The sequence below is a fragment of the Egretta garzetta genome, unplaced genomic scaffold (assembly GCF_000687185.1).
Source record: "Egretta garzetta isolate BGI_Z169 unplaced genomic scaffold, ASM68718v1 scaffold139, whole genome shotgun sequence".
In the NCBI taxonomy this organism is placed as follows: domain Eukaryota; kingdom Metazoa; phylum Chordata; class Aves; order Pelecaniformes; family Ardeidae; genus Egretta; species Egretta garzetta.
The window spans coordinates 3,213,613-3,240,553 of NW_009260832.1; the positions used below are offsets into that span (position 1 = coordinate 3,213,613).

General features: G+C 37.7%; 1 protein-coding gene across 1 annotated transcript in view; it reads right to left on the minus strand.

Annotated features, from left to right (window-relative positions):
• The window catches only part of UTRN (utrophin), a 387,328-nt gene that overhangs the window by 73,309 nt on the left and 287,078 nt on the right, over positions 1–26,941 (minus strand). Inside the window, 5 exon segments of the mRNA XM_009646963.2 lie at positions 1,690–1,750; positions 6,903–6,981; positions 8,457–8,603; positions 10,938–11,206; positions 22,414–22,543. Of these exon segments, the coding sequence (XP_009645258.1) occupies positions 1,690–1,750; positions 6,903–6,981; positions 8,457–8,603; positions 10,938–11,206; positions 22,414–22,543 (686 nt within the window).

Here is a 26,941-nt window from a genome sequence, read left to right on the forward strand (position 1 = left end):
ATTCTGTTGACTTCCTTAAAAGCCATCCTCAAAATAAACCAGTGGTCTCTGCTTCTATAAAGACCTCGACCCTCAGAAAAGTTCTGCCCCTTTATCAAACTTCCTGTGCAAGACCATGAAAACAATTTCTGAGAGATGCTGGGGTTTCTTTCTTAGCCCCGACTGGCTTCATTCCCCTATCTAGCTCCAGGGCAGCCAACGCACTACTATCAGAGCAAGCCCACAGTATCAGTGGATACTTTGCCACCAAGTTGTGCGCTTGCAGGATTGCACCTACTGTGCACACTGGAAAGGTTTACTTTCTTCTGAACTAGTCATGCCAAAAAAAAAAAAAAAAAAAAAAAAAAAAAAAGAGGTGGGGCAAGGGAGATGCCCAGAAACCCAAAAAACTCAGGGCTGAGGTTGGAACCTCTCCTCCAGCATGTCACAGCTTTCTGTTGCCTCCTGCAAAACTTTTCAGCAGAAGTGCACATGCTTATATAGAGAACTCAAGAATTTTCACAGTAGTTTTTCCTTTCCTTTTTCTAGTTATCTATCCAGACCCTTTAAAAAAATAATCTTCATATTACGGTTTAAAAACAACTGTCACACCTCAAGAATTATGACAATGGGTTTGATCGACAAAGATTTATTGTTTCCTGCTCTTCAAAGCTCTCAAGCACTCATAAATTGTTTGAAACACAAAATGTGGCTCTCAGATTTATGACAGAGCAATATGCAATAGTACACTGTCCTCAGTGATGTTCTTTTAGAATGAATTATTTGGAGGTCGAATTCATAGTCATCCTACAGACTTAAAAAACCTACTTTTTTTCCAAACTCAAACTGATAACATTTTAATACCAATTTCCTTCAGCCTAAAACGAACTACTCTGGGTCTGGCTTACTATACACTGTACCTTCTTAAAATTTCATTTACCTCTCTGGCAAAAAGCTATCCTTCTCTTAAAGCCACAATCTTTGACGCTTGAATTATTGGCAAACAGTACATAAATAACATTGATGGAATGAGAAAACCCAGGTTAAGGATTGCTCCAAGCAGAACACATCAAAATCCCCATACCTCGACAACTAAGTATTTCTAATTATTTTAAAAATAAATATCTCAACCATTCCTTTTGAGAATCAAGGTAATTCTACATTTTTGGTCAATATTTACATTAATTTTACATTTACATTAGTATCAAGCACTAAAAAAACTTCCATGAAGTAAAGAAAATGACAGTGGGACAATCAACACGTGTCTATTTCCAAAGGCATTCTACATAAAATGATGAACGGGATCTATAGATATTAGTCACCACTGTTCTGCTATAGGTTATAAACTTTGCATTTTTAAATACATTATGTATTCAGCTTTTTTTCCCTTTACAGTTTAAACTCTCAATGAACCACATACGTAAGAACAAGCCTGATTTGAGTACCAATACTGTATTACACTGGAGCATATTTGTATGTGTTTGAGTGGAGTTTTTAGTTATGGTTTGCCATCAATTTCTTTTTACATATTTCTAAATTATACAGTATGCAAAGCAATAAACAGGAAAATACATAGTATATGCAGCATAAGACTATGTAGAGAAACTCTTGATAACATTTCTAGTTACTAGTTGGTACCTATGTTTTTCTGCCAGTTTATGGTGATAAGACCCTCTGTTATGCTTAAGAAAACAATCAAGGCAAACTTACTTGATATAATAGGGCACTTTGTTATGTGAAACAGATCTCTGCCATGGAAACTGTACTGAGGCTGAGGAAATAAAGATAAGGTAATTATTAGAAAGAACCTGCCAAAACACCCCCCCCCCCCAACTATACTTTATTTATTTATTTTACAATTAAAACAGTTATAATAAATTAAACGGGAACAATTACAATATCCCAGACAACTTTTAGTAATTAGAAAATCAGCTGGAGAAAATGACGGCAATCTATCAAAATGATTCTAGGCATCTATTTGATGCCAAGCTGAAAATAAAACAAATGTGGTGTTTCTACTTCAAAAGAGGATGATAAATTGTGAGCAAACAAGCTATCCATCCAGGGAAAATGGAGACACTGGTTTTCCTACCTCAATAGAATTATTATCAGTTTAAGCTTTGAAAATAAATGCTTCAACTACTATAATTAATGCTCTGCAACAGAACAAAAGGAGAAATATCAACTTATTTCTATTAGTTACAACCCTTATTTTTTATATGCAACTCAAACTAATATTGATTAACACAAAAAAGGCAAAAACCTGTCTTTGCACCTTCTTGCTGAACAGCAGTAATCTTTGCAGAACTTATGCAAGTCTGACACATTAACAGATATCATCCATAATGCCAAGGAGCTTTTTGCACACTGAGTTGCAAAAGGCACGAAGTCATACATGACACTACAACTCTGCTTGTCTAAAGATCCCAGGAGATAAAAGGGGAAAAAGTGTTCTGGCCAACAGGACTGCCAATGCACAACTTAAAAGTAGCTATTTACTGAAGAACCATAGGTACGCATATGTCCTACCAGAAATTACCAAACTAGTGCCTAGTTAATTAGGATTTTATCATAGAAGAAACTCACTTCACTGGATTCACTGTAGAAGCAGAAATTGAACAAACAGGTTGGAATAACTGATCATCACAAGGGGATGAATTTGTACTGTACACATCTGCCAGCACTTCCAAGACAGCATGCCTACTCTTAGGTGCTAACACCCCTGTTTAAAAACCTGGTAAAATGAGACACAGCTTTGATGCACATTGGATCTCCAGTAATTGATCTCTCAACTAATGTAATCTTCTGCAAGCATGGCCCACTTTAGAGCTCATCCCTCTTCAGGGAAAAAAAAAAAAAAAAAATCCATTTGAAAGTAACTCCCTCTTCCCCTAAGATCTCTCGGGCTGCAGCAAAGACCTACCAGCCATGGAACCCCCACAGGCTGGAGCTGCTGCAGAGAGAGGCAGGTCTCACCCTGCTCCCAGCTGGCTGCTCCCTGAGCACTTTAATGGCTATGACGTCTTCCTGGACCACACAAAATTTCATGGCTTATAATTTAAGAAACATTCACATACTAAAAAACAGATTAACTGGGGAGAATATTTTGGAAATTACAGGAACAAAGTAAACCACATTGTTCACTGGAAAAAATAGAGATGATTCCATATCACTACTTAAAGAAGAAAATTTGCAATAAATAGGTAGGTAGTTACCTGGTAGAGAAAAAACATAGTAAAGGGTAAATGCTCACACAGAGGTAGTGAACTAAAAAAAACCAAATTAAAAAAAATCCTTAAGCATTCATAACCCTGAAAAAAAGAAAAAAAAAAAAATCAACCAGATAGGTGGAGGTGGCCATCAGCTTTAGAGTTTCATTCTTCAGTGTTGCAATTTGGCACCTACAGTGGTGCTAGTACTACTACACTAATTATGTCAGCTAACTAAGAAGAAAAATCTGGCCACTCTTTGCTTAGGTACAATTTATGTGCTATTACAGACAGATATTCTGCAATGACAGATATGGACTAAAAAACATAATCAATTAAAATGTTAATTATTACAGACCAAGTCATATTCTATTTATTTGGGAACAGCCTTTCTAAAGACATTGCCAGTTCTCTGCTACACGAAACTATGCAAAATTAATTTCCCTTTCTTTTTTTGAAATCATTTCTCAATGAAAACTGAACTGAGTAGTTATCAATTCTGGCTCTCACTAGCAGGCCAGCATTATAAGTCTGGACAGCCCTCAAAAAATGCTTTGAGCAGGCCACTTGAAGACTTAGGCTTTTTGTTAGGGAACATGTGGAGTCAGGGCTCCAGGGATGTTCATGGATTCTTCTAAGAAAGCATAGAAGAAACAGAACAGAGAGGAGTGGATCTCAGGCATTAGAAAATAAAAGAACTACAGAAAAAAAAATTATTGTTCTAAAGGTGGGAGACAGCAAAACAATCTTTTTGCAAAGAATAACAGATTATAAAGATTCTTCATCTTTATCTGTATTAGGCATGCGTAAAATTTACTGAGCAGTAGCTAACTTGCAAGGAGCTTACTTTCCACTCCAAAAGCACTGAAAAAAAGAGCAATCAAATTCTGTCTAACATTGATGGGAGGGGGGAAATAGCTCAGCAAAGAGAGGGATCATAGATTGTAAGTGGCCTACTAATACTGCTTTACCCCAGCCTCCTACTGCAAGACAATTTAACAAGGGCCAATGTCGTATTATTTGACGGACTTCAAAAATATTCTGAAGCACTTCCTTAGCGATGGTCTGGGTGAATCCACGTAATTGGTGTTCCAGGAACTCCAGCAGCAGTATTAAATGCTGCACCATGTCTTTTTAGTAGAGAGATGTTACTGGCCACTGCAGAGGTGAAATCACTGGATTAAGGGGGCTGGAATCAAGGTGCTAGATAATCTCATCTAGGCTCCCTTGCCCATGAAAGGTTGGACCAGATGATCTTTTGAGATCCCTTCCAACCTGGGCTAGACTATGATTCTAGGAATCTGAGGAACAGGTACAAATAGGTGGTTTGCTAGCACAAATTACTGGTTAAATGACAACTAGGAGCTAGAGAGCTGAAAATGGTGTGATGGCAAGTTATGGTCTCTTGTTAGGATTTGGAGGAAGAATAACAGGTAGGTGAGGTAAATTTAAAATAGGTGCTGTCAAATGAACACAGGTAAAAACCTCCCCCTTAACTCAGAAGTGCAACTTTAAAGATAAAGATTTGCACAAGATGTACATATAATCTCAGTTTTAGGAGCTTGAGGTTATTTTATTCAGATTAACGCTCTTCTTGTTCCTCAGAGTTAGAAGTAATTTATGGCCACTAAAAAGGTTTGAAATTTTTGATTTAGAGTACTCACTTCTTCAACCTGTCAGGATAAAACCTTCATCTTCCCAGATTTAATGATCTATTTTTTTATTACTTTCCTTTTGAAGTTACTGTCCCTGACTTTCATTTAACAGACTTTATATAAAGTTGTAGGTATTAAGTTCTGTAACTCTGTCTAGTTCAAGCTCTTAAAACAGATTAGGTTATTTTAAGAAGGTTTTCCTGTAGGATGTGTGGGGAAGAAGGTTGTTTTTAACAAATAATTTAAATGGCTAACTGCGTATTATTTGGTTTTGCAGCATTGTGGTACTTGGCTATAGCTCTTTGCGGTATCTACCAACATGCATTCTGGAAACTCCCCCTTCTTGACTTTTGTATGTAATGTAAACCAAATGTCCCCCTAAGCCTAAAGATGCCTTAAGCAAGGCTGAGGCATGCTGATAAGGCACTGCATAGTCTCTGTGGGCACAAATCTATGGATGTGTTATCCAGCAACAAAGCCAGTTCACCACTTACTCAGCCTTATGAATGCAGTTATTTGTTATGGCACGCTGTAAGCCAAATCAAGAAAACAATCCAGGTCAAGGCAAACAAAACCAGCCAACCTTGCCTGGCAGGCTTCCTTGTTTTACATGTGGACTCTCTCACTGATTTTTTTAAATTCTTTTTTATATTTTTTTTTCCCCCAGATCAGTCAGCTGAACATTTGCATTGGTTCAGGTGAGAAGAGGTGAACAGACTTAACAGTGACACAGGAGTGAAGTCAGGAACTTCTCAAACCTGCTAGAGTAGGGGAAACTCTATCCTCTGTACGTGATTGTACTGTCTGTTTTGATTACACAGATTAGACTGCTCTCCCAAAGAGTTAATCTGTTTTTTTTCAACACTGCCAAAGATACCACTCTATCGATATTCTTTTTAGCAAATTATTACATAGGTGCACTGCCCAGGTCAAGGTTACAAGTCTGAGATCGGAAGGGCTACAAAACCACTGTGGCAGCACAATGCAATACTTCTAATGGGTTTTAAAAAAAAACAAAACAAAACAAAAAACCACACACTTTTAAAGTTGTTTGTTTGTTCTGTCAATTTAAAAAAAGGACAAAGTGGCTCCAGGAATTGTTATTTTGCATAACAACTGTAATATTTTAAATACACTGCAACTTGCTTACCATGATGTTTACTGAAAAACTAGTTGTCAATTTAAAATAAGAACATGGTTGTCACATAACTCAAGAAGAAATCAAAATTTCTTTATTGATTTAAAGTACATTAACTGTTTAGCTCTACAGTGACATACAGCACTTGAGAATCTCTGGGACAGTTGCTCATTTTTATGTTCACTTCTCAAGTCCTGCAATAATTTTAAGCCCTCAGTTAAAAAGAGCTGATTTGGTTAACATTTTGTATCATGAGCTCTGATGAAGGCAGATAAGCTAGAACATCAGAAAATCAACACGGATCTTGATACCACAACCTATCTATCTGTAGTGAAGTCAAATGAGAATGAAGGAGCAAAAGCATCTGGTGGGAGGTTGTAGGCTCACACCTCTAAAATTTTCACCGAATAGAAAAAGATGCAAGGATGGGTCTCAAGAGGAAGTGATGCAGGTTTGCTTTCCCCACCCCTTTATTTGAAGTTCCAGGAATGTATGACATGAAGCCTTTAATAAAAAAGAGAATATCCAGGCAGCTCTTCTTTTGTGTCATCCCAGCAAGTGTGGAAGCAAAAGGAAACTGAGGAAAGCGGTAGTAGGGGATGAGAATATGTGGCTATGAAGACAAAGATTCTGGAACAGCCCCAGGTCAGACCTTGCAGAAAACTGAGGACAAAGAATAAAGCAACCTGGGGTGCAAACATAGCTCAGCAAGATATTACAGTGATCCCTGAGGGAAGCATGCCAGTGAGAATGTTAGTGGAGTTATGAAGATGAAACACCCCTACAAAAGCAGGGAGGTAGATAACAACACGGAAGAGAAACTTCCCGTTCCTCAAGCCATTGGGAAGCCTGGAGCAAAGAGCAGTCAGTGTTTGAGAAAGCTGTCAATCTCGCATGCATCTATTAATTCAAAGAACTTACTGGAAAGAAAGTGCTGTGATGCAGGCCCAAAATCTCGGTGTGCCTCCTGTAACTGTTTAAGGCGATCCTCTACAGACACCTACACATAAGCACACAAACACAAATTTACATTCCATTTACTCTGTAACACCAGGGACATAATTAAAACACTTGTTTACATTCATTTTTAGTTAAATATATTTAAAGTTGTCTGTGTGTCAGAGCACTTATTTGACATCCAGCTATTCACAGCTACTTTCTTTTCATTTGCTTGATGAAAATCATGTTCATATCTTGCAGTGTTCTCACGCGAGCACTGCAGATCAATAACGAACAATAGTAGTTTCATGGTGACTATAGCTGACTGCTGAAGTTTCTGACCTCTTTCCAACCATTCTGTTGTCCAAATTTCTATAGTCAGCAGGTCTCAATTTGACTGTATTGATCTCACAGCTGCCTTTCCAGCACAGAACCATTTTGGAAGATACCACCTCACTGGCTGACATGACTCCCCAGTGGTTTATTAATTGAAACTGCATTAGTGCACCCAGCAGCAGTTTGGCTGCTTAGTTAACTCAATTTGAGAGGACACACAAAAGAAAAAAAAAAAAAAAGAAAAAAGAAAAAAGAAAAAAAAAAGAAAAAATAAAAAGAGAAAGCTACTACCAAATTACATTAGGGAAGGGAAGGACTGATATGACACATGAATAGTTTTGCCCCTCAGGAGTGACTGATTCAAAACTACTAGCCCACAAGCTGATGCTCAGGTTTTGAGAATTCAGTCCCACTACCCTCAGCTAGAGAGGCAACAGATCCTTCATCATTCTTCCAGACACTTAATATCACCCTCAGAAACCAGGTAAAGAAATAAAGAGAAGCTAACTCACAATAAATATTTCCTACCAAAAAAAGAAGCAAGAAAGTGCAGAAATTGATAAATGAACTTTAACTGATGTAAGAAACTTCATTAAACCATTCACTGTGAAACTGCACATGAGTCTGAACTGTAATCAGGGACATTGATTTACCTTTCTCAGACCGTTTAAGTACAATAATCATAACTAAGCAATATGAATCTCTCTCACAGCATACTGTCTTCTGTTGTATAATGCTAAATGTGCCATTGCTCACATCTTGTTATAGCTCTACTAATACTTAAGTCACTTTAAGTGAAATTCCCTGCAGAAACTGAACATCCAAAACCAAAATAAAAGAGCTTTCACAGAAGCTGGAAACGCAACAGCAGTATGTACACCAATTTTCAGTAACAATGATTTATGCAGTAAAAATACTGCTGTAAGACATACAAAAAAAGCACGCAGCAATAGTTCTCACTAGTCTCCAGAGGTTAACGCAGTCTCCTGAGCAAGTAAACTGCTGAGACAGCTTGAAAGGAAAAGCTTTTGGACAAGCCACAGAAGGACAGACAGCTCCCTCTGTTGCTTTGGTACCACTAAAATAACACCTTAAAGATAGAAATAAAGAATAAGTGGTAATAACGCATCTTTTAAGAGAACAGAAGAGAGTGGGAAGCATCCCTCTCCCCACACCTACTGCACATATTCAGAAGAATACCTGTAAAAGTTTCCACCGCATATTAAGATCATCCAGCTGACGAGACATCTTTACTGATGGATAAAGGTCAAGTGGAGACAGCTGGCTGGACAAATCATTCACTGTTTTAACTTTCAAGTTGATGGGAGCAATTTCTTCTCTAAAAGCCTAGAAGAGTTAGAAACATACATTTATGCTTAACGGACATCTGAGCAGCACAAAAGCCACCATAAACTCGACATGGTGTTGACTTGTCCAACGTGGCAGCTTATCCTGAACAACTGTACATAACTCTTGAGTTCTCCAGCAAAGTTCTGATTAACTTATTCATATCCATCTCTAGAGAAAAACAGTATGAAATTTACCCAAATGCCCACATCCAAATTGCACCCCTAAAATAAGGTTTTTAGTGGTGACATATGGCTTTAGATCTTTTCTTTCCAAAAAGAAATATGCAATGGTCTATCAGGAGCTTTAACAGCATACAGCCTGTCAAATGCTCTTTAGAAAAAATGTGTTCAGTAACTACAGTTTTCCAGTATTAAGCAGCTGACAAAAATTCAATTTAAAAACTATTATTGAATTAGCAAAGCATGAAGGAACGTATCTTCTAAGGAAAAGGAGAACAATGTTTTACCTGATTAGAACTGTAGAGTAAAACTATTGCAATGATTAAAAATGGAAATCAAATGGAACTAAATACAGTATTAAGACAAAATTGATGCAAGTTTTAGTTACAGTTGAAAAGATGCATCAAATGTCTTTCTTGCTGTGAGCAGTTAATTGTTCAACCCTATAAACGCTTGATTAAACATCATGAAACAAGCCAAACACAACCGGAAAAAAGATTTTCTTTGGACAATTCAATTATTTGTCTCCCTTCAAAATCTCTCTCATCAGGCCCAGGAACAGAAGGCACCTACTGGCAAGAAAGGAATGTTTGGATTCTGGACAGGAAGCAGGCCCCTATTACTTCAGCAGATGTTTCAGGTTTTCCACAACCATGAAAATCTAAAGACTTTGTTTTACTCTTCTTTACAGAAAAAGCCAGCAAGATATGACAAATCACTTCTTAGCATGAGAACAAAGAGCTATTCAGTATCAGTATCTTGGTGCTTGCTTTAGTATCTATATATAAAAATGTTAAAGAGGGAGGAGGTGATGCACTGCTCTTCTCAAATCAACAGCAGTCTGGATATAAATCAGCTTTGACTGCCTTTGTTTTAAAGATTTTGGTTCTATTAAACCTGAAAGTACAACAAAATTTGGAGAATGAGGATGCTTACACTGATGTATGTGAAATAATGCAGTCCTGTGTTAATTTCATGAGTCCACAGGCCATGTATACATAGAGAGAGTATTTGCAGAAAACTGGTTGCAGCCCATGGCCTTTCATTCTTCTAACACCAGCATCCCATGCTGACGACATGGATGGTCAGGTACATGACCCCAGCGTCCTCTAATTTTTTTCCATATTCATTCTTGAGCTTAAAACTGAAAAGTTGTGTTTGTGAAACAGAAGCTTGGTGACCGCTGCTAAATTTGCCTGAAACAGCAATTTCCTCTACCTATGTGCGCATACCCACATGTTCTTTGGGGTTCCCTGATGTTCAGGCACTCCTCCAAGCACTGTGCTGTTTCCAGTCAGCTTTCCTGGACAATGTTAGTTATCAGAAGGTATTCCTTCTTTGTGGAGCTCTACATAACTTGGTCCCTACCCAACTCATGCAGCTAAGCATGGGATGACTACTACCCATCATGAGCAGCCACGCCTTGGGGCACTGAGCCCCTCATGGGTGGCCTGGAATACTGGCCGCAAGACCTCGTTTGCCCATGAGAACATGATACAGTAGTATGTGTTCTTCACTTTGAAATAATCCTGAAGAGGAGCCAGGCTAAAGTAAAACAGATACAAATTTTCACTCATACAAGCTAAAATAGACAATAGACATGTGAAGATCGTGAAAGCTACGGAACAGAAAGTATAACTATGTATATACTTCTGTGTGGCTGAAAGAGCTCTCAATGTTTTTCTAAGAAGAAAGAATACATGATGGCCAAACAAATCTGACAGCCCAATGCTACAAAAAGGAGGGGAGCCTACTGTCAACTGCCGGGATAACAACTGACTCAGCTCACTCATACTCCAGTGCCTAGGCAAAGCTCCAAACACACCCGTGGCCTAACTATGGATTAGACAGTATTTCTAGGAGGAAAATACTTGAATCCTAGAATACTTTTTTTTTCATTTAATGAATGTTATATTCCATACACATCTGTAGCTTGCTGATCACACATGCTTATGCAATCACAGTTGACACAGCAAGTGTGGCACAGCGCTGGACTTTCTTTGAGACCTCCAGTCTAGCCTTTAAAGAGCATTTTAAACTGTCCATGAAAATGTAAGTATACAGCGTATACATATCTAACATGACTAGAGGTAGAAGAATGGAGTGATCTGACTCACACAGGCTAAATATTTCCCAGGGGTTCCACACTTACTGTAGTTTTCTCAATGTGATCCGGTAATGAATCTATGAGCAAGTCTCCCACAGGTTTCCAGCCATTCCTCACGTTTTCAGCCTCCTTCAAGTCAGCATCAAGGTCATCCATGGCACACTGCAAGTCTTTCAGTTTTTCTAATGCTTTGTCCACTTGCTTCTGCCAGATACTGGCACTGGCATTTAGGTTCTCCCATTTCTCTTTTACCTCTGATGACTGCTTACGCATAGCTTTGGCAATCCTCATGGCTTTCTCCTCAGGGGTCAACTCTGCAGAAGGAAAGAAAAGTTACACTGTTTATTTTTTCTCTCATTCATGTCTAGTTAAACAGACAGCTGAAGACGGTCAGTAAGTCCAGAGTCAACTGATAATTTATTTCAGCGGGTACAAGGTAGAAGAAAGTCCACCTTGCCATAAGTGAAACAAACCTGAATCAGTCCTGATGACAAAATAAAGCTTGATCAGAAGACAGGAAACTATTCCTGACTTCCATGTCTTATGATATGTCACAGTTGGACTTGATGATCTTGGAGGTCTTTTCCAACCTTAATGATTCTATGATTCTGTATCTGCAATGCAAAGGCAGCTTACTGCTGATTTGTTATTTTTAGAGGCACGGGGAGAGGAATTAAAAAAAAAAAAAAATTCTTCCCTACTGGAAATTGCAATAGGGAATCTGGGGACCATTCCATGAAGGAAGAACAAGAACGGTGCTTTGTTCCTGGATCACTTACCACCACCTTCACCCTACGACCAGGATGTCTCTTCTCTTCCTATTTGCTAGCAAAACCCAAGGTGTACAGAGTACCAGCGCTGGACAACAAGAACAGAGTCAGCTGGTGGCTTATCTCTTCTCCAGAACAGATTTCTGCAAACCAGTCAGGTAGTCTATCCATAAGAGAACATGCTGCCTTTCCCGGGTTTGCAGTTTGAGACCAACCGAGATCCAGACAGTCAAAAAGCTAAAAAGAAAACCCTAAGCCATGCCCAGTCGGTTCTGCTGTCTACTGCTCAGAGGGGCCTTGCTGAAAAAAGTCACGGGTAGCTTCTTTCACTAGGGAAGAGTTGCTTCAGTAATGACAAACAAAGCCGGTCTCAGAGGATTCCCCTTCTACATAACAATCTTGAGGTTTCTGCAGGCAGAGAAGCAAGCAGAGGAAACTTGATATAATGCAGAAACCAGAGAACAAAAGAAGGGGGAGAGAGGTGGCATACACCAAAACTAAGCCAACTGGTCTACTATTCACTCCCATATAAAACCATTGGAAAAGGTTTATCACAGTATTTTTGTGATTAAAATTCAAGTGTTGTCTATGAATGAATTATAAACAATCATGCAAAGATGAAAGTGCCATTTTTTTCAGAAGTTAAATGAGAGATACAGTCTTCCATTAAGTGATATACTGTCTTTAAAATCATTATGACTGACTAAGCTTGGAGTTGCTAACTTGGGGGAGGAGTGCAAGAGAGGAACATAAAAAATGGGGGGAGGAAACTTTTTGCTTTTTGAAGGCTAGATAAACAAAGTAAATGCACTGTTATGGTTGAAAAAGTTCTCTTACTATGCTTCTGGTGGTGCAACTATTGTTCCATAGCACACAATACAGGAAAACACACTGCAAGTAATTAATACAACATAAATCATTAGAATGCATTCAATCTGTTGCTGAGAAAGGCAAGTACATTTTTCCCAGACGTAAAAGTAACAGCGAGTTGTTTGGATCAAAAACAGAGTTTCTGCCTGCCAATTCCACATATTTATTTACTTTTTTTTTTTTAAGTTTTTTCAAATCTTCTTAGCCCATATTAGTCTCAATACATGCTAGACTACAAATACTAGAAGAGCATATATGGGGAAGAGGGTGTTGCCAAACGACCAAGTGTTGCCCAAAAGCACAAGGCAACTTGCTAAAAAGTGGTTACGCAGTAGAAGAAAGTACCACCACCGGTAACCAAAGGAGAACGGGAGGCAAGGACAATCAGCAAGAGCCAACATCACCAAAGGAAGGGAGACAAATACCTAGGCTGTAGGTTGCAGAGCATGTTTTGACTTCTAGAATTAGAAAAGCTTTTTTAAAAAACACGAGAGCCATTTGAAGAAAGAGGGGAGCTGAGAGGGACAAAAGAAATTCTGAGCTTACCAATATATTGCAGTGATTTGCTGGGTGTCATAAGCTATCACACGAGAGCACTGCTCACGTGCACTCTGCCTGCAAAGGCAGAGGCTAGCCAGGCTTAGGGATACCGCAGTGGCAAGAGGGTATTTGAGAAGAGGAATCTGGGGAGGAACAGTTGTGACGAAAACCTGCAATGCTTAACTAGATGCGAAGGGATATAAATTTGTATGTAGCTCAGGGATAGAGACATGGCAGTAACCCACAATTTGCAATAGTGACAGACCAGAATAAAGATGAAGACCAAAGATAGGCAGTGATAAATTGTACCTTGTCTCTGGAATTCCAGCAATTCACAGTAGAACAAACTACATCATAGGACAACACAGTTCTGGGATGATCTTTACCCCAAGATTTGCAACAGGTTTTAGAAAAAGGAAAAGAGATAAAGCTGAAGTTCTAACCAAAAAACCCTTTCAGATAAAAACTGTTGGTTTAAAGAAAAAGCAACAGCTAGAAATTACTTATGTAAAGATACCAAAATTGCTGTACTGGAAGTAATTTTGGAATTATTCACTGTTAAGAAAAATAATATACTACTGATGAATGAATAAGAATCCACTACAGTCCAGTGGCAAAGTGGCTGTGAATAATCTAGAAGCCAAGCTAAATTGCAGCATGCAGGAAGGTTGCACCTAGTGGCAGAGTTCAGTACCATCGTATACCTCATAGGTTGAGGTATCATATGATATCCTATGTTATAACTATAGGTTGAGGACAACCAGGCCTCAAGAGTAAAAGCTGTAGGACTATAAATGAGGATTAAGGGAGCACCTAGAGTTGGAACACTTTACACAGGGAAAGGGAATACTGAGCTTTGGTGAAAGGGGACAGAAACTTGCAGACCCGGTGGAGGAAGCCTCCTTTGTTGGCAACTTGAACATGTGAATATAGAGGACATTATACCCAGAAAGTGGACTAAGTAGAAGTTACACACATGCAAAGCTGCAAGCTGCTGGTTTTATCCAACATCATGTGCTTGCATCATCCTTTACCTGTTATCAGACCCCAAACCTACCAATTCTGCATAAAAGAGTAGAAAGGTGGAGAGGCTTAACAGTTCTCAACTCCATTATTAGCAGGTCATTTAAAATGATCAGTCATTTGACAAGGGACACGATGAAAGCATTAGGAAGAGCTGAAAATCTTGCAAAACTTTTTGGCTGTCTATAAAGGTACTGACACAGGAGATTCAATGAATGCTTCTCGCTCCAGTAGAAGCAATAAGGAAAAAAGTGGCTGTAGCAATAAATGGGAATAGAAAAGGTGAAGAGAAGAGCTGTCTGACTTCGGCCAGCTAAAACAAGGCAGCTTTACTCATGACAGACGAGTCACATATTTTGGGAGGGGAAAAAAATTCCAGATTGACTGGGGTGATACAAGCATTCCAACAGAACTGAAAACCGAAACATCTTTTAAGACCATTTGTCAAGTCAGTGTCATTGTGCAAGGGTAGCTGCCTCCTATTCTATTTGAAAAATATTAATTCATTGCAAGACTGCTTTATTTTACAAAAGCCTTGGAAGTGCTTGTAAACTTGCCCTAAAAAGACATTTACTAGGGGAATAAAGCAAAACACATGTTTTTATGAGCAATAAAACCATTCAGCATCTATTAATTTCAGAGAGAAATACATCTTGTGTAACTTCATGTTTTCTATCATGAAAACCCAACTTATTAATGAACAACACATTACTTTTTTTCAAGCAGATAACACATTCTCCAAGATACTGGTTGCACAGCATAGAGTTTTAAACCTCATAAGAAAATGTCATAATAGGGAGAACTTTCTTCTGTGAGTTTGGAATTCGTTTCACCAGTCTGTCATTACGCATGCTGGCAAACAGAATTCTTTTTTGCTGTGAAAAAACACTACACAGTGGTTGTTGCTTTTTTTGTCCCCACTTAATAGAAAGTCTTCTCAATGATCAGCTTTTTATTTTTTTTTTCCTTTTTTCCTTTTTTCCTTTTTTTTTTTTTTAAATGGTACTTATTACATTATCGCTACTTCAGCAGCTGCTCAGAAAGTAAGAAAAGCCTATAGTCACTGGACCATCTGTTTACCAGAGAGGAAAGATATTAACTGACCTTGCAGTCAGGGAGAAAGAGCAAGAAAAAAAAAAGTCTGCTTCTGTAGTGGAAAAAACTTTATTTTAACAAGCATTTTTTGTCACAAACAAAGCAATGAAAGCACCAACAGCTTTTCTGTGTCTCTGAGCAGAGACAGAGTGCCATGGAAGGAAAAGTTTCAAGCCTCAGCTTCACAGCATATAGCTTCCTTATGTGCTTACATATACGGAGAATACTGACCCAGGAAAGTTATCGGTGAGGAAAATTCTTCTTGCTTAAAAATTTATTTTAGATCTCTTAAACTATTCCTGGCTCTAGCAGTTTTGATTCTAAGCAACTTTGCTTGACCCTCATAACATGGACTTGAACTAGTGATCTCTTTCCATCTTGCCATAATTACATTAATTTCTTTCAATTTTGACTGTATTCTTAATAAAATATACTAGAACTGGAGCTTACTTCATGCCCCCTTCTCCCTCTCCCCTGATGTCAAACGTCTCTTCCTTGGTTCAGTCAATCTTTGCACCAACCGCTAATGGGTGACACAGCACTGCAATCATTATGAATGCTTGCAGAGCATTTGAATAGGCACATTGGCAAACTCCTGGGCAGAAGAACCAAAAGCTGTGCTATTGTTGCACGATGAAGTCTTCAGTATCGCCCCAGCAAAAGCATCCTGAGTTTCTAACAATCTGGACAGAAAACTTAGCTCTGATGGGATGGCAATAGGAAGTTTAAAGAATAAGCAGCCACTGGTTAATGTGGAAACGTAGCAATTAGCCAGATTCAAAGCACACAACCAGGCAAGCATAGCCCTCCTATTCAAGTATCTATTGCATGTGTAGTTAAAACAAAGAAAAAGCACAGTCATTTTCATCTTAGCCCACTTAGGTTTTCTTCTATCAAAACTGAAATTTCTTCAAACCAAAGAAATAAAATTAAATAAAGAGTGAATGGAGTCTCTTGCAGGATAAAAGACAAATTACCTTTGGTCTGCAAAAGACGGAATTGCAAAAGCAGAGAAAATGAAAGCTGTTAACCTCATGTATGATGAATACTTCTGGAAAGGGCCCAGAGTATGAGCTCCAGATAAAGACAAATGAGAACAATGCTAGCAAATATACGTATCCACTAATAATGGTTGTTGATATTTCCATTAATAATGGTTGTGGATATTTCCCAGTGAGTGCTGGTGGAGAAGACACAGGAGGACAAAACAAAGAGAAAATAGCTGTTAGTTAAAAGAGATAATTAAGTCATCCTGTAGCATCTATCTCCAGGAAACTAAAGGAGATTACAACAATCCTGAGAACCACACATTTATCCAGCATAACTGGTGCAATTTGCCAATACAATCAAAACACATATAATACTTTTCACTAAGACCAAGCCACCATTTTGTAATAAATGCTGTGATCCAAAGCAAGTTGACAATAATCTTGCACAATGGAAGCCCAAAGTCTGTGTTGCTCCAGGAACATAAACCAGGTATGAATTCTGTTTTAGCCTGCTCCTGCCACAACCAAAAAAATCCAAATGTAGTGTTATAGCATCACCAAGCTACTATGTCTTCTTCCAATTCCTGTTGAAGGGAGAGTACTAATAGAGAGGCATCTATCACCACTGTATCCCAGATACTCTAGTAATCCTATGTTTCTTTCCAAAGCACTGTGACTGCAGATTGTAACAGGCCTTTTATTTCTTCCAAAGATCAATAAAGATTTTTTTCTGGCACAGCAGACAGGTAGCTCCTCAGCAAAGCTGCAAGAGACGGGTATACATCCCCGAACAGTATTTCAAAACAAAACAAAGGCAACTATTTTATTCCAAAACAACACAAAACCAGAAAATAAAGACAAGTCAGGCAGCACAAAAGACAGGGCTCTCTGACTTGATGGCATCCTATAACAAGACAGGACTTTAAAACATCCACGGTCTGAACTTTATTGAACTTTCTAAGCAAGTTTCCTTAGCTCATTTTCTTCTTTACACACTTCTAGTTTGATAATCTGCAATTTCCAATTTGCTTTCTAGAGTATAAGAAAGGAATTTTCTTTCATACAAGGTCCTAACCTTTGACATCCATCAGTCATCCACATTGCTAGCAGTGTAACTTGGAATTCTCTTGCAGACAAATCTTTATTGGTTTCTAGAGTCTTTAAAACAAGGCAACAGTTAAACTTTAAGAACATGGCTTCCACCTAGGAAGCATCCTGTGTTTCAGCTAAAACCAGGCCATAACATAACATACAGGTCAAGAATGAATATAACTCTGCCTATATCCTGAGGTCCTCATGGTTTAAAAAAATACAATAAAATTAAGCACTATGGCCTCAGGCCAGGCTGTTTCCAATACTCAGCTGTTAAGAATCCAGGCTTTAAAACTCCTCTAAGTTTGCACTCAATGCCACTCAGCAAACAGAATTTTACCAATATGACTCCAAGCAGGCAACTACAGAGACTCTGTAGGAAGAAATGCAAGGCTCTACCCAGATGGAGTAAACTTGTAGGGTGACGAAGAGATCTATTTGAAAAGGAGAGAGATACTTAGTTTGAGATTCTCTCTGAGGTAACTGCACATTTCTCTAATCTTTTGAAGAAACTCTCAAAAGTCATCAGTGAATGAGCTCCAACTAAACCAGAGGGAACAATGTTCAAAATTGTGTAAGTAGTTTCTGAGCATGATTCCACTGACCTCCAGTGGGCCATGCCCTCTTCATGCTCCTAAGCTCTTCTAACTTTCACACTCAAGACTTCAGACTCAGCCCAGCCGCATAGAAGAGAACAAAAAACTATTCCGTGGTATGTGATAGCTAGTGGACAGGCACAAGTGGCTGGGAATAGAAATGCTGCCTGCTATATACATTAGAAAACAGTAAATTGCCTGTTACCAGTGAGATCTTCCTTGCTAAGAGGAAAAATTATGGCAGAGAATTTATCTGAATGTGTTCAGTGGTAGGAAGCAAAGAAGTTCGACTTTTATTTACGTCTGAAACAAGTGAATATGTTGTGTGTCTACAACTTTAAATGAAGTATATGCATGTAATTCACTGATACCTATGAATATATTTCCCTTATAACACAGATGTGATTTATGGGGTTTTCTACACTTTCAATTAAGAGGAGATAACAGATAGTGAACACTTAATTTTAAATGATGTGTTTATCACAACAACCTTTACTGCCAAATAACAGCTTCCAAAGCTAGGAATCTGATTGCTGTAAGACAACTAGAAGCTACTGAAGTAATTCAACGATACTGCAGGCTCCTGGAAACATTCACTATTGCAGTGAGAATCAGTGTAGCGGCCTGTGGTAATCTGCTAGAAAGCTAGTTTATGTTATCTTCTAAAAAAAAAAAAAATTATCTCCACTCCCTCGCTGCATCAGTGGAATTTTAGGGACAGAATTTCAGCAAAGCCGTATCGTCAGTTCATATAACCCTAGGGACAGAAAATATTATTTCTGATTTCCTTTGAGTTTCCCATGGCCCGTAACCTTACTAACAGTAGAGGGATCTAAGAAGACAACTGTAACTATGCCACAGAGAATTATAATTAATATTTGAAATCTAATTTTTCTCCTATACCATGGACAAGTGACAAAGCAGCTAAAAATGTAAGCATTTCTATTTCCTTATCTTGTCCATCTAAAATTCAGCAGCTGGCCTGCTGGTTTATCAATCAGCTCCCCTCAGATGCTGAAGCAGCTCAAAGGCAAGAAGAATGTGAAGCTTGCTTTTTTGTGATAAGGCCTCCCGAAGGAAACATGGCAAAACAAAATCAGAAGAAAAGACAGATGGGAGAGAAAATTAACCTAGAAGGGTGTTTCTTAGAAGCTGAAGAACTGTGTTTGAATGTGTAGGTTACTACGTGGTACAGTAGAAGGCCAACATGGGAAGCATATGGCCAACATGGGAAAGAAGAAACCAAGGCTTGCTCATAACCCGATTTTGAATTCTTGTGATACAACTGAAACTAATAAGAACATTATAGACAATTACAGGTTATCATAAGGCATCCTGTAACAAATACTCTCTTTGGATGGAACAATGAATGCATTTATTCCTTAAAACAGGTCACAGTCAGTCAAGTTCAAAAGTGATTCTTATCAGTTTTCTCCTAAACCTCTCTCATTCCCTGTCCTTGCAACAATGCCCTCCCTGGCATGAAAAGATTGAGGCAGGGGAAAAAAAAAAGTGGATGGAAAGGGAAGGTTAAAGAAAATAGAAAGTGATTTTATAACTTTTATCCTCTTTGGCTTAGTTAACCCTTGTCCCTAAACACCCCTGCCATTACACAAGGTAAGAACTAATGTCAAGAAACAGTGATTTTCCAATTAATGAAATCATGATTAAAAAAAAGTTTTGCTATTTTTATTATAGAAGCAGCCAAAAACATGTTCAAATCATGACCGTACAGTGCTGTGTACTGCTTATCAATGTTTTTTTTTAAAGACAGTCAGCTTACAATCCAAAACCACACTCGTTCCCCTTTAGCAACATGAAGTTTACTACACCAAAGTTAATGAGTTAACTTTAATCTACTGCAGACAATACCAGTGATCAAGAAACTGACAGAAAATAGAAAAATAAACATTCTAAAAGCAAACACAAGCCTGCACCCACAGCCTTCACTGAAAATGGTTAATCAGAAGAAAAATTGTGTGTGTTGATATCTTCAAACCCAGAGATGCAGCTTTCTGGAGATCAATGGCATTACTTGTCAGAAAAAAAACTTACTAGGCTCAGTCCTGGGTGAAATTTAACAGCTTATGATACATAAAAGATCAGAGCAGATGATTCAAAGATGCCTTTTGGCCTGAAAGTCTACTAATCTACAGAAAGTGCAACACCACTCTGTGCAGGGTGCAGGTGCCCATGGCCGGCAGCAGGAGCTGTATGGGGACCTTTGTGAGAAGAGGCCAGGGCTGCCCCATGCCGGGGTGGGGGCAGCTCCAGAAGACCCACCATGGGGCACAACTTGGCGGCACCTCAGGGAAAGTATATTTAAGAAACAGCAAAATACACCAGAGAAGGAGCAGGGGGGGAACAAAAAGGAGAAACAGCAGAGGGAACACCAAGGTCAGAGGAGGAGCACCTCCCTGGCGGGGCAGATACTCCCCTTGCAGAGCCCATGCTGGGGCAGAGGAAAGATGTGAGAAGAAAGGAGCAGCAGAGAGAAGCTGCTAGGCTGACCATGGACCCACCACCTTCCCACTCTCTTGCACCACTTGTTGCCCTGTTGAAGAGGCAGAGTGTGACCTGCAAGAGGGGGAAGGAGGCAGGAATGAAGTGCATCAAGTTGAGCCTGAAAAAGGGGGGAGGAAAGCTATGGTTTTAATGTTTGTCTTTTTGTTTCCCACTATGGATCACTAATTAAATATTTATTTTAAATGGCAATAAATAGTTTATTTTCCCCAAGCTAAATCTGTTTGGCCCATAACAGTAGTTTGTAAGGGATGTGCATCTGTTCCCATCTTGACCCACGAGCTTTCTCCTGTTCTTCTATCTTCTGCCTCCATCCCACTGAGGTGGAGGAAGTGAGTGAGCGGATGGGTGGGTGTTTGGCTGACAGTCAAGACTAACCCAGCACATGCTCAAAAAAAGAATGGAACTACTGAGTGTGAAGAAGGAAGAGGAAAACAAGTTCAATGCACATTTATGAAGCTTCCCAGTCTGAGCATATTTGATCATTTTTTAAATATGATGACTAGACAAGAGACACTCATACATCACTTGCAGACCATCTGCCTGGCCATTATTGTCATGCAGTTTACCATGGTCATCAAATTCCCTGCTATTCTGTTATCCCTGCCATCTGTATAGCACAATATAATAATAATAATAATAGATTGCATAAAAAGAATTTATGATGCAGCTCATCATCTGAAGTTTGTTCTTGCACTTTCAGTCAACACTAGATCATTGATATCAACCCTGCTAGAAAATGAACATTTTACACAGGTAACATTTTATGCATTGGCATCTTTGGTACTAGGTGGTTCTACGGCTTTTGAGAAGAGAGCCTGTGACTTCAAACTTTGGTGTGAAACAAGGAGAAAATATACAGTGAGCATTCCTTATTTTTCAATTGCAAGCTTGCTTGTGATTTAGACGAACTAAATCATTAGAGACGCAAATGTATCAAATAAGTTTGAGAGTAAAGACAAACAGAATGTTTTCAGGAGTCAAGAGTTCAAAAAGGAAGTAGTAATATACATCACAGTAGCTAAGGTGCCAGAACTAATCACAGGGAAAAATGGGTCATTGGCTTTAATCAACAGCTATTCAAACTTTATCACAAAGTTGAATTAGGGAATAGGAAACTGCATAAAAATTTGCATAAAAATTAACATGAAGTATGGATGCAGGAAAGATTAGTTGTTTCCACTGAAAAAACTTTAGAAGTTTACTATGGAGATGTATAGGAAGATGTATGGGAAGAAAAAACTAACTCCCAATACAAGCAGCTATATTGTAATCTTGTAAATTATACAGAACAGTAAATTATTCACATCTCAGAGTAGCTGATATTTCTGTAAAAGTAGTACCTTTTCCAAGAACAATTCTTATGTAATTAAAAGTAAGATTTTATAATGTAGTAGCTTATATCAGAAACATAATTCTAGGACTTAATTGCACAGATACTTGCTATATTTTTCTATTTTGTGGTTATGGGGGATGGGATGGAGGAAAATTATTACCTCCTTGTTGGTCTCTGATATAGACAAATATCTCAACAAATACTATGCAAATATCATTTCTAGGACAGCTGTGGTCTATTCCTTAGTAGTAATTCATCTAATGTTCAAATCTTTAAGATTCTGTAATGACTGCCTTCCTAAAGCTCATTTATTTTCTTTCTACTGAGATACACCACTGAATACACTTCTTTCTACTTGCGGAGTAAAACTTTGCAATAACAACTTACATACATTTGAATGTGTATCCTTGACTACTATTCTGACTATATTAAGGTGCATATGTTATCACATTAAGAAAAAAGAACACAACTGATGACTTAAGTGTTTTGAATCAAAAATTAAAATGCGAGCACTTACAAAGCAGAGTAGTAATATTTGAGGCTAAATCATTGAAATAAAAGCAATCAGGATGTGGTTTGGAAAATTCTGAAGTCTAAACAAGTAATTGGGATATAAAATACGTACTGGAAACACGTAAATCCTTTTTCTTTCCTTTTAACTATTCCTGGAAGAGAGTTTTTTCTGACCTGTTTTTGAATGCAAGCTCCTTCTTGGTTCTTCAGGCCCCTCAATTGGTTGGTCAGCAAGGAAAACTCGTGCCTGGTCCACAGCACTGAGAATGGTTTGCTCTTTATCCTTCAGTTCACGCCTTAGTGCCTTTTGGGAAGGGAAAGAAGAATGTCATTCATAACTTGTTCTTGTGAACAACAGATACTATACCATTTTCTCTGTTTTAACCTCTCTGACCAGACCTGTCTAGTGAGTGAGTAATAGCCAACATGTCATTTGGACTGCAAGATAAAATGTAAATTTTACAAAACAGAAATGGCAAGAAATTAAGGCTAGAAGGGTAATTTTTGCAGAATTGACTTGAAGAACTGAACACAAGAAAGTGATGATGGTAGGTTTAAGAAACACCTAATAAACTGAAACTACTACATTCAACTTCTAAAAAAAAAAAAGTAAAATTAAAGGATTTATTGCTGTTAACAGGATTGGTAATATGTAGTAGATTACTACAGCAGACTTATTTTCCTTTTTGATAGTTGGAATAACAGAAAATTACATCTACTGAAATTTCAGAAGATAATTTCATAACTGCTAAAAAGAACTGCAGAAGTACTTCACATTCCTTAGAAAATGCCACCTCTTATTTGTGTCTCCTATTTATTAATATTTTTAAAACTTAAGAGATATGTAACCAGAACTTTTATGTTGAGAAAACATTCTGAAAAAACATCCTTCAAATCAGCAAAACCTATTTTGAATATTATGCAGAAACAATTCAGCCTTATATACAGAAAAAAAAATATCATTTTTTCTTTAAGATGTTTTCATGCTAATGGAAATGCATTTCAGGGCATTTTGTTTTCCAGTAATTATGACTTTTTTTAAAGCGTTAAGTATAACCACCCCTTTTTTAAAAAAAGCGTTCATAAATAGCCAGCTGCAATGTTTCTTATAAAGCATTTTCTTCCATTCATTTTTTAAAGTATAAATCTGTCCCACCTAGAACGAAACTGCTTTGCGTATTTTATTTGTAGTACTTCCTACGAAGAGAAACACAAAAGAACACACTTTAAACATTATTAAAATGCTATGCTTAATTTTTCTAATATATTTTTAGCTCCAATTGCAAAATTGAGGCTTATTTTGCTGACACAATCTGCTCAGGCCCCATTCCAGCTCAAGAAAAGCAGTTAGTCAGTGTTCACAACCTTACATAACAAAATGAGTGCTTTCCACCACAGAAAACTCTAAAAAAGTTACTATGAAAATCTCACAGATGCTACCTTAGCCTTCGCATCAGTAAGTCTCGATGCCACAAAGACAAAAGCAAAAACCTCTTGACTTCAACTTAGCAGGAGGCAAGATTTGATTTTTGCCCCTTCTCCCCCACTTTATTCATTTATCCTCCTGATCTTCCCAAATTATTTCCATTCCTTCTCACTCTACTGCTCCAAATTAAATTAAAACCCCCCAAAACCCCAAGAAAAGTAATCATTGAAAACATGCTAACCTCCATTACATTTAGGAACTTCCATTATTATACAGTCCTATCTTCAGTAACCATTAACTATTGTCTTTATACAAAAAACCTCTTCAGAACAGTTTTATCGCTACATGCTTCTGTACAGCAACAATAAGCCCTATTCTTTGTAGGATTCAGTATATACTATGTTTAAGAAGAAACAAAAATTGTAATTTAAAAACCAAGCCCTACTTTGTAAAAAAAAAATTATTATATTATTATTTAAAATTATTTTTACAGCAACTGAAGTATTATAAAAGCAACATTCCTGAAGAATCCCTTCAAATCAGCATAATATGTATCAATATTTTAATTTCACATAATACACGTTATAATAAGACTTCAAAATCATCCATGTTTTACAAATCACAAAAACATTCTCTATGCGGGAATTTGTTTCAGGAAAGAAGAAGCCAGGAAGCTGTTATCACTACTGTGCAATTAAGGCTCAAAAATTACCCACGTAAAAAGCTTTTGGTTAGTAGAGCCTGTGTGGATGCATCATCAGAACACAGTCTTAACTTGTAATTTCAAAGATTTTGTCAGAAACAGAGGGGTGATTACTTTACTTTAGTGTGAAGTAGGAAATCTTTCTACAATTACTTTTCTTCCTCCATGCAATTTCCCAAGGCATACAAGAAAAAGGGGGTTATAACAGATTTTGAGCCTACTAAGACATTTCAGCAGTTAGAAATAATCTGGAGATGGATCTCTTTCGCTGTGTCTCTCCTGTTTACCTTCACATATTGTGTTCATCAATTTCTCCTGATCACTCTCAATAAAACTTCAATCAAGTTTGACCTAAGAGACCTTGGATTTAATTCTCTGTCCCCCTCCACCATCCCTGCCACTGAAGCTCTTCAAATTATGGTTGACAACACAAATATTTTAAGACTTTGGCCCATCAACTCCAAGTCATCCATGGCATTCCCTATCAATGTATCTCGACAAAGAAATCTGTTCACATGAAAGAAACCTTGCACATGAAATAATACTGAATTAGTAGTAAATAATTTAGTAGTAAAGAAGAGTATCTTGAGCACGCCACATACTTCTTACATGATGATTTATACATTTTTTTCTTATGCCACAGATGCAAAAATAGATTTTGGAACAGCCACTCAGACTTGCATAACTTTATTCCTTGTTTCTTAGCAATACTTGATATATCTCCCTGTCTCTCTCTTTCTGCCAGTAAACAAAATCAGCAATGAGAGTACATAATGCAATAACAACTAAATATATCAATAATACCCTCTTGTCCTTCCAGGCAAACCTCTCTGCAACAGAACAAAAAAGAAACCCACTTATAAATCTAATCTCAAGCTCAAATATCATCTGTCTTGGGTGGACTGAAGAAAGATTTCATTGGAAAAATCACATCTACAAGAACACTATGGAGTAAAAGTCATTAAAAGCCCAGCAAGGCACATAAAAGCTGCAATACTGAATTTGATTATTATATTAAAGATTTTCATATAATAAGAACTGCAATCATGTATTTTGGTGTTTTATTTAGTTTTGCAAAAGATACCACCCCAGTGGCTACTCAGAATGGATGCACCTCTTTCAGTAGAGACCTATATTACTGTGTCACTTCATCCCCCCTCATTTGTCACTAAGGACTAAAATAGTTAAAGCATTTGTACATCTTTGAGTGTAGCACAGGTTTTAGCAGAGGGAGAAATCCTTCCCTGTAGCTAGCTATACTTTTCAGGGAGAAAATTAGGAGAAAATTAATACTAGAGCTTTGGTATAGATTAAATAAACAATAAGTGAAGGTATGGCAAAAGATTTGAGAGAGGCATCTCAAAACTTGTCAGCGAAACTGTCCACTGATAAGGTAAACACATGGATCCAAGTATTTTTTGAGTCCTGCTGGGTATGCAGATGTGAACGCAAAATGAAAATGTGAATGCTGAGCACATAGATAGCACAATCATTTTTTCTGACATGATGCTCCTTTATATTTATAAAAGTACAATGATATTTTAAAGATATATTGGTCATACAAAAAGTGGCTGTATGCAACTTTGGCAGTAATTCATACCACCATATTTTGTAGTACAATCCTAAATTGTACAATTGCTGTATACTTTAGGTAATGGTTTAAAATGAAAGCTTCGCTTCTCTCAGTAATCTGACAGGTGACAGACTACATAATCCAATGTCTATGCTCCCAGTAGTTTTATTGCACTTGCAAATTCATTCTTATTTCCTACATAAATCAGGACATGGATTTTTAGAGATTCATGAGAAACCAACACTGATTTTAGACATTCTTGATTCTTATAAAAGGAGGAAAAAACCCCCATGAAATCTAAAATCTGGTGTGCTGACGCAGTGTCAACAAAAACAGTTTTCCGAGCTGGTCTTAAATAACACTAGCCAAGAATAATTTAAAAAATCCTCCTTTTGAGACCTGAAAGAATTCTTCCTCTGGTAGATGGGCAAGGGCTCACAAAACTCACTCTTTAAATGCGTTATGCAGCATCACACAAAGAAACAGCTACAAGCAGCATCGCAGCATTCATTTTGCAGGTATGAGGGACATCCTTCAAGTTGCTTGACTAGGGCAGAGTAACCCGGGACCCCACTAACATAATCCTCCTCTCAGGGAAGAGAGCAAAGAAGTGTTAGCTCCCTGATTTACAACCATTTGCCAATGATTTACTCTCCATTTTGATTAATTCCTCTTTCAATAACTGTGAAACATGTTTTTCCCATTATAACTTTGGAAACGATATACCATTTATTCTATTATACCAAGATGATCTAACCCATTTGTCCACTCTTCATTAGAGATGCTTATGATTTCTAATATAAAACTAACTCTCCTTACAAGCTAACATTTTTTAACTTACTGTCTGAATTTATAGGCAAGGAATTCGCCTAAGTCAAGGCCTTCCAAAATTTCTGTTGGGAATGCTTTGCAGCTGAAGCCTTTTCCACTCCTGAAAAATTAGAAAGCTAAAAAAACTTTTGCTATTCATCTATTTTTACACTGTTTAGTGTATCTTGTA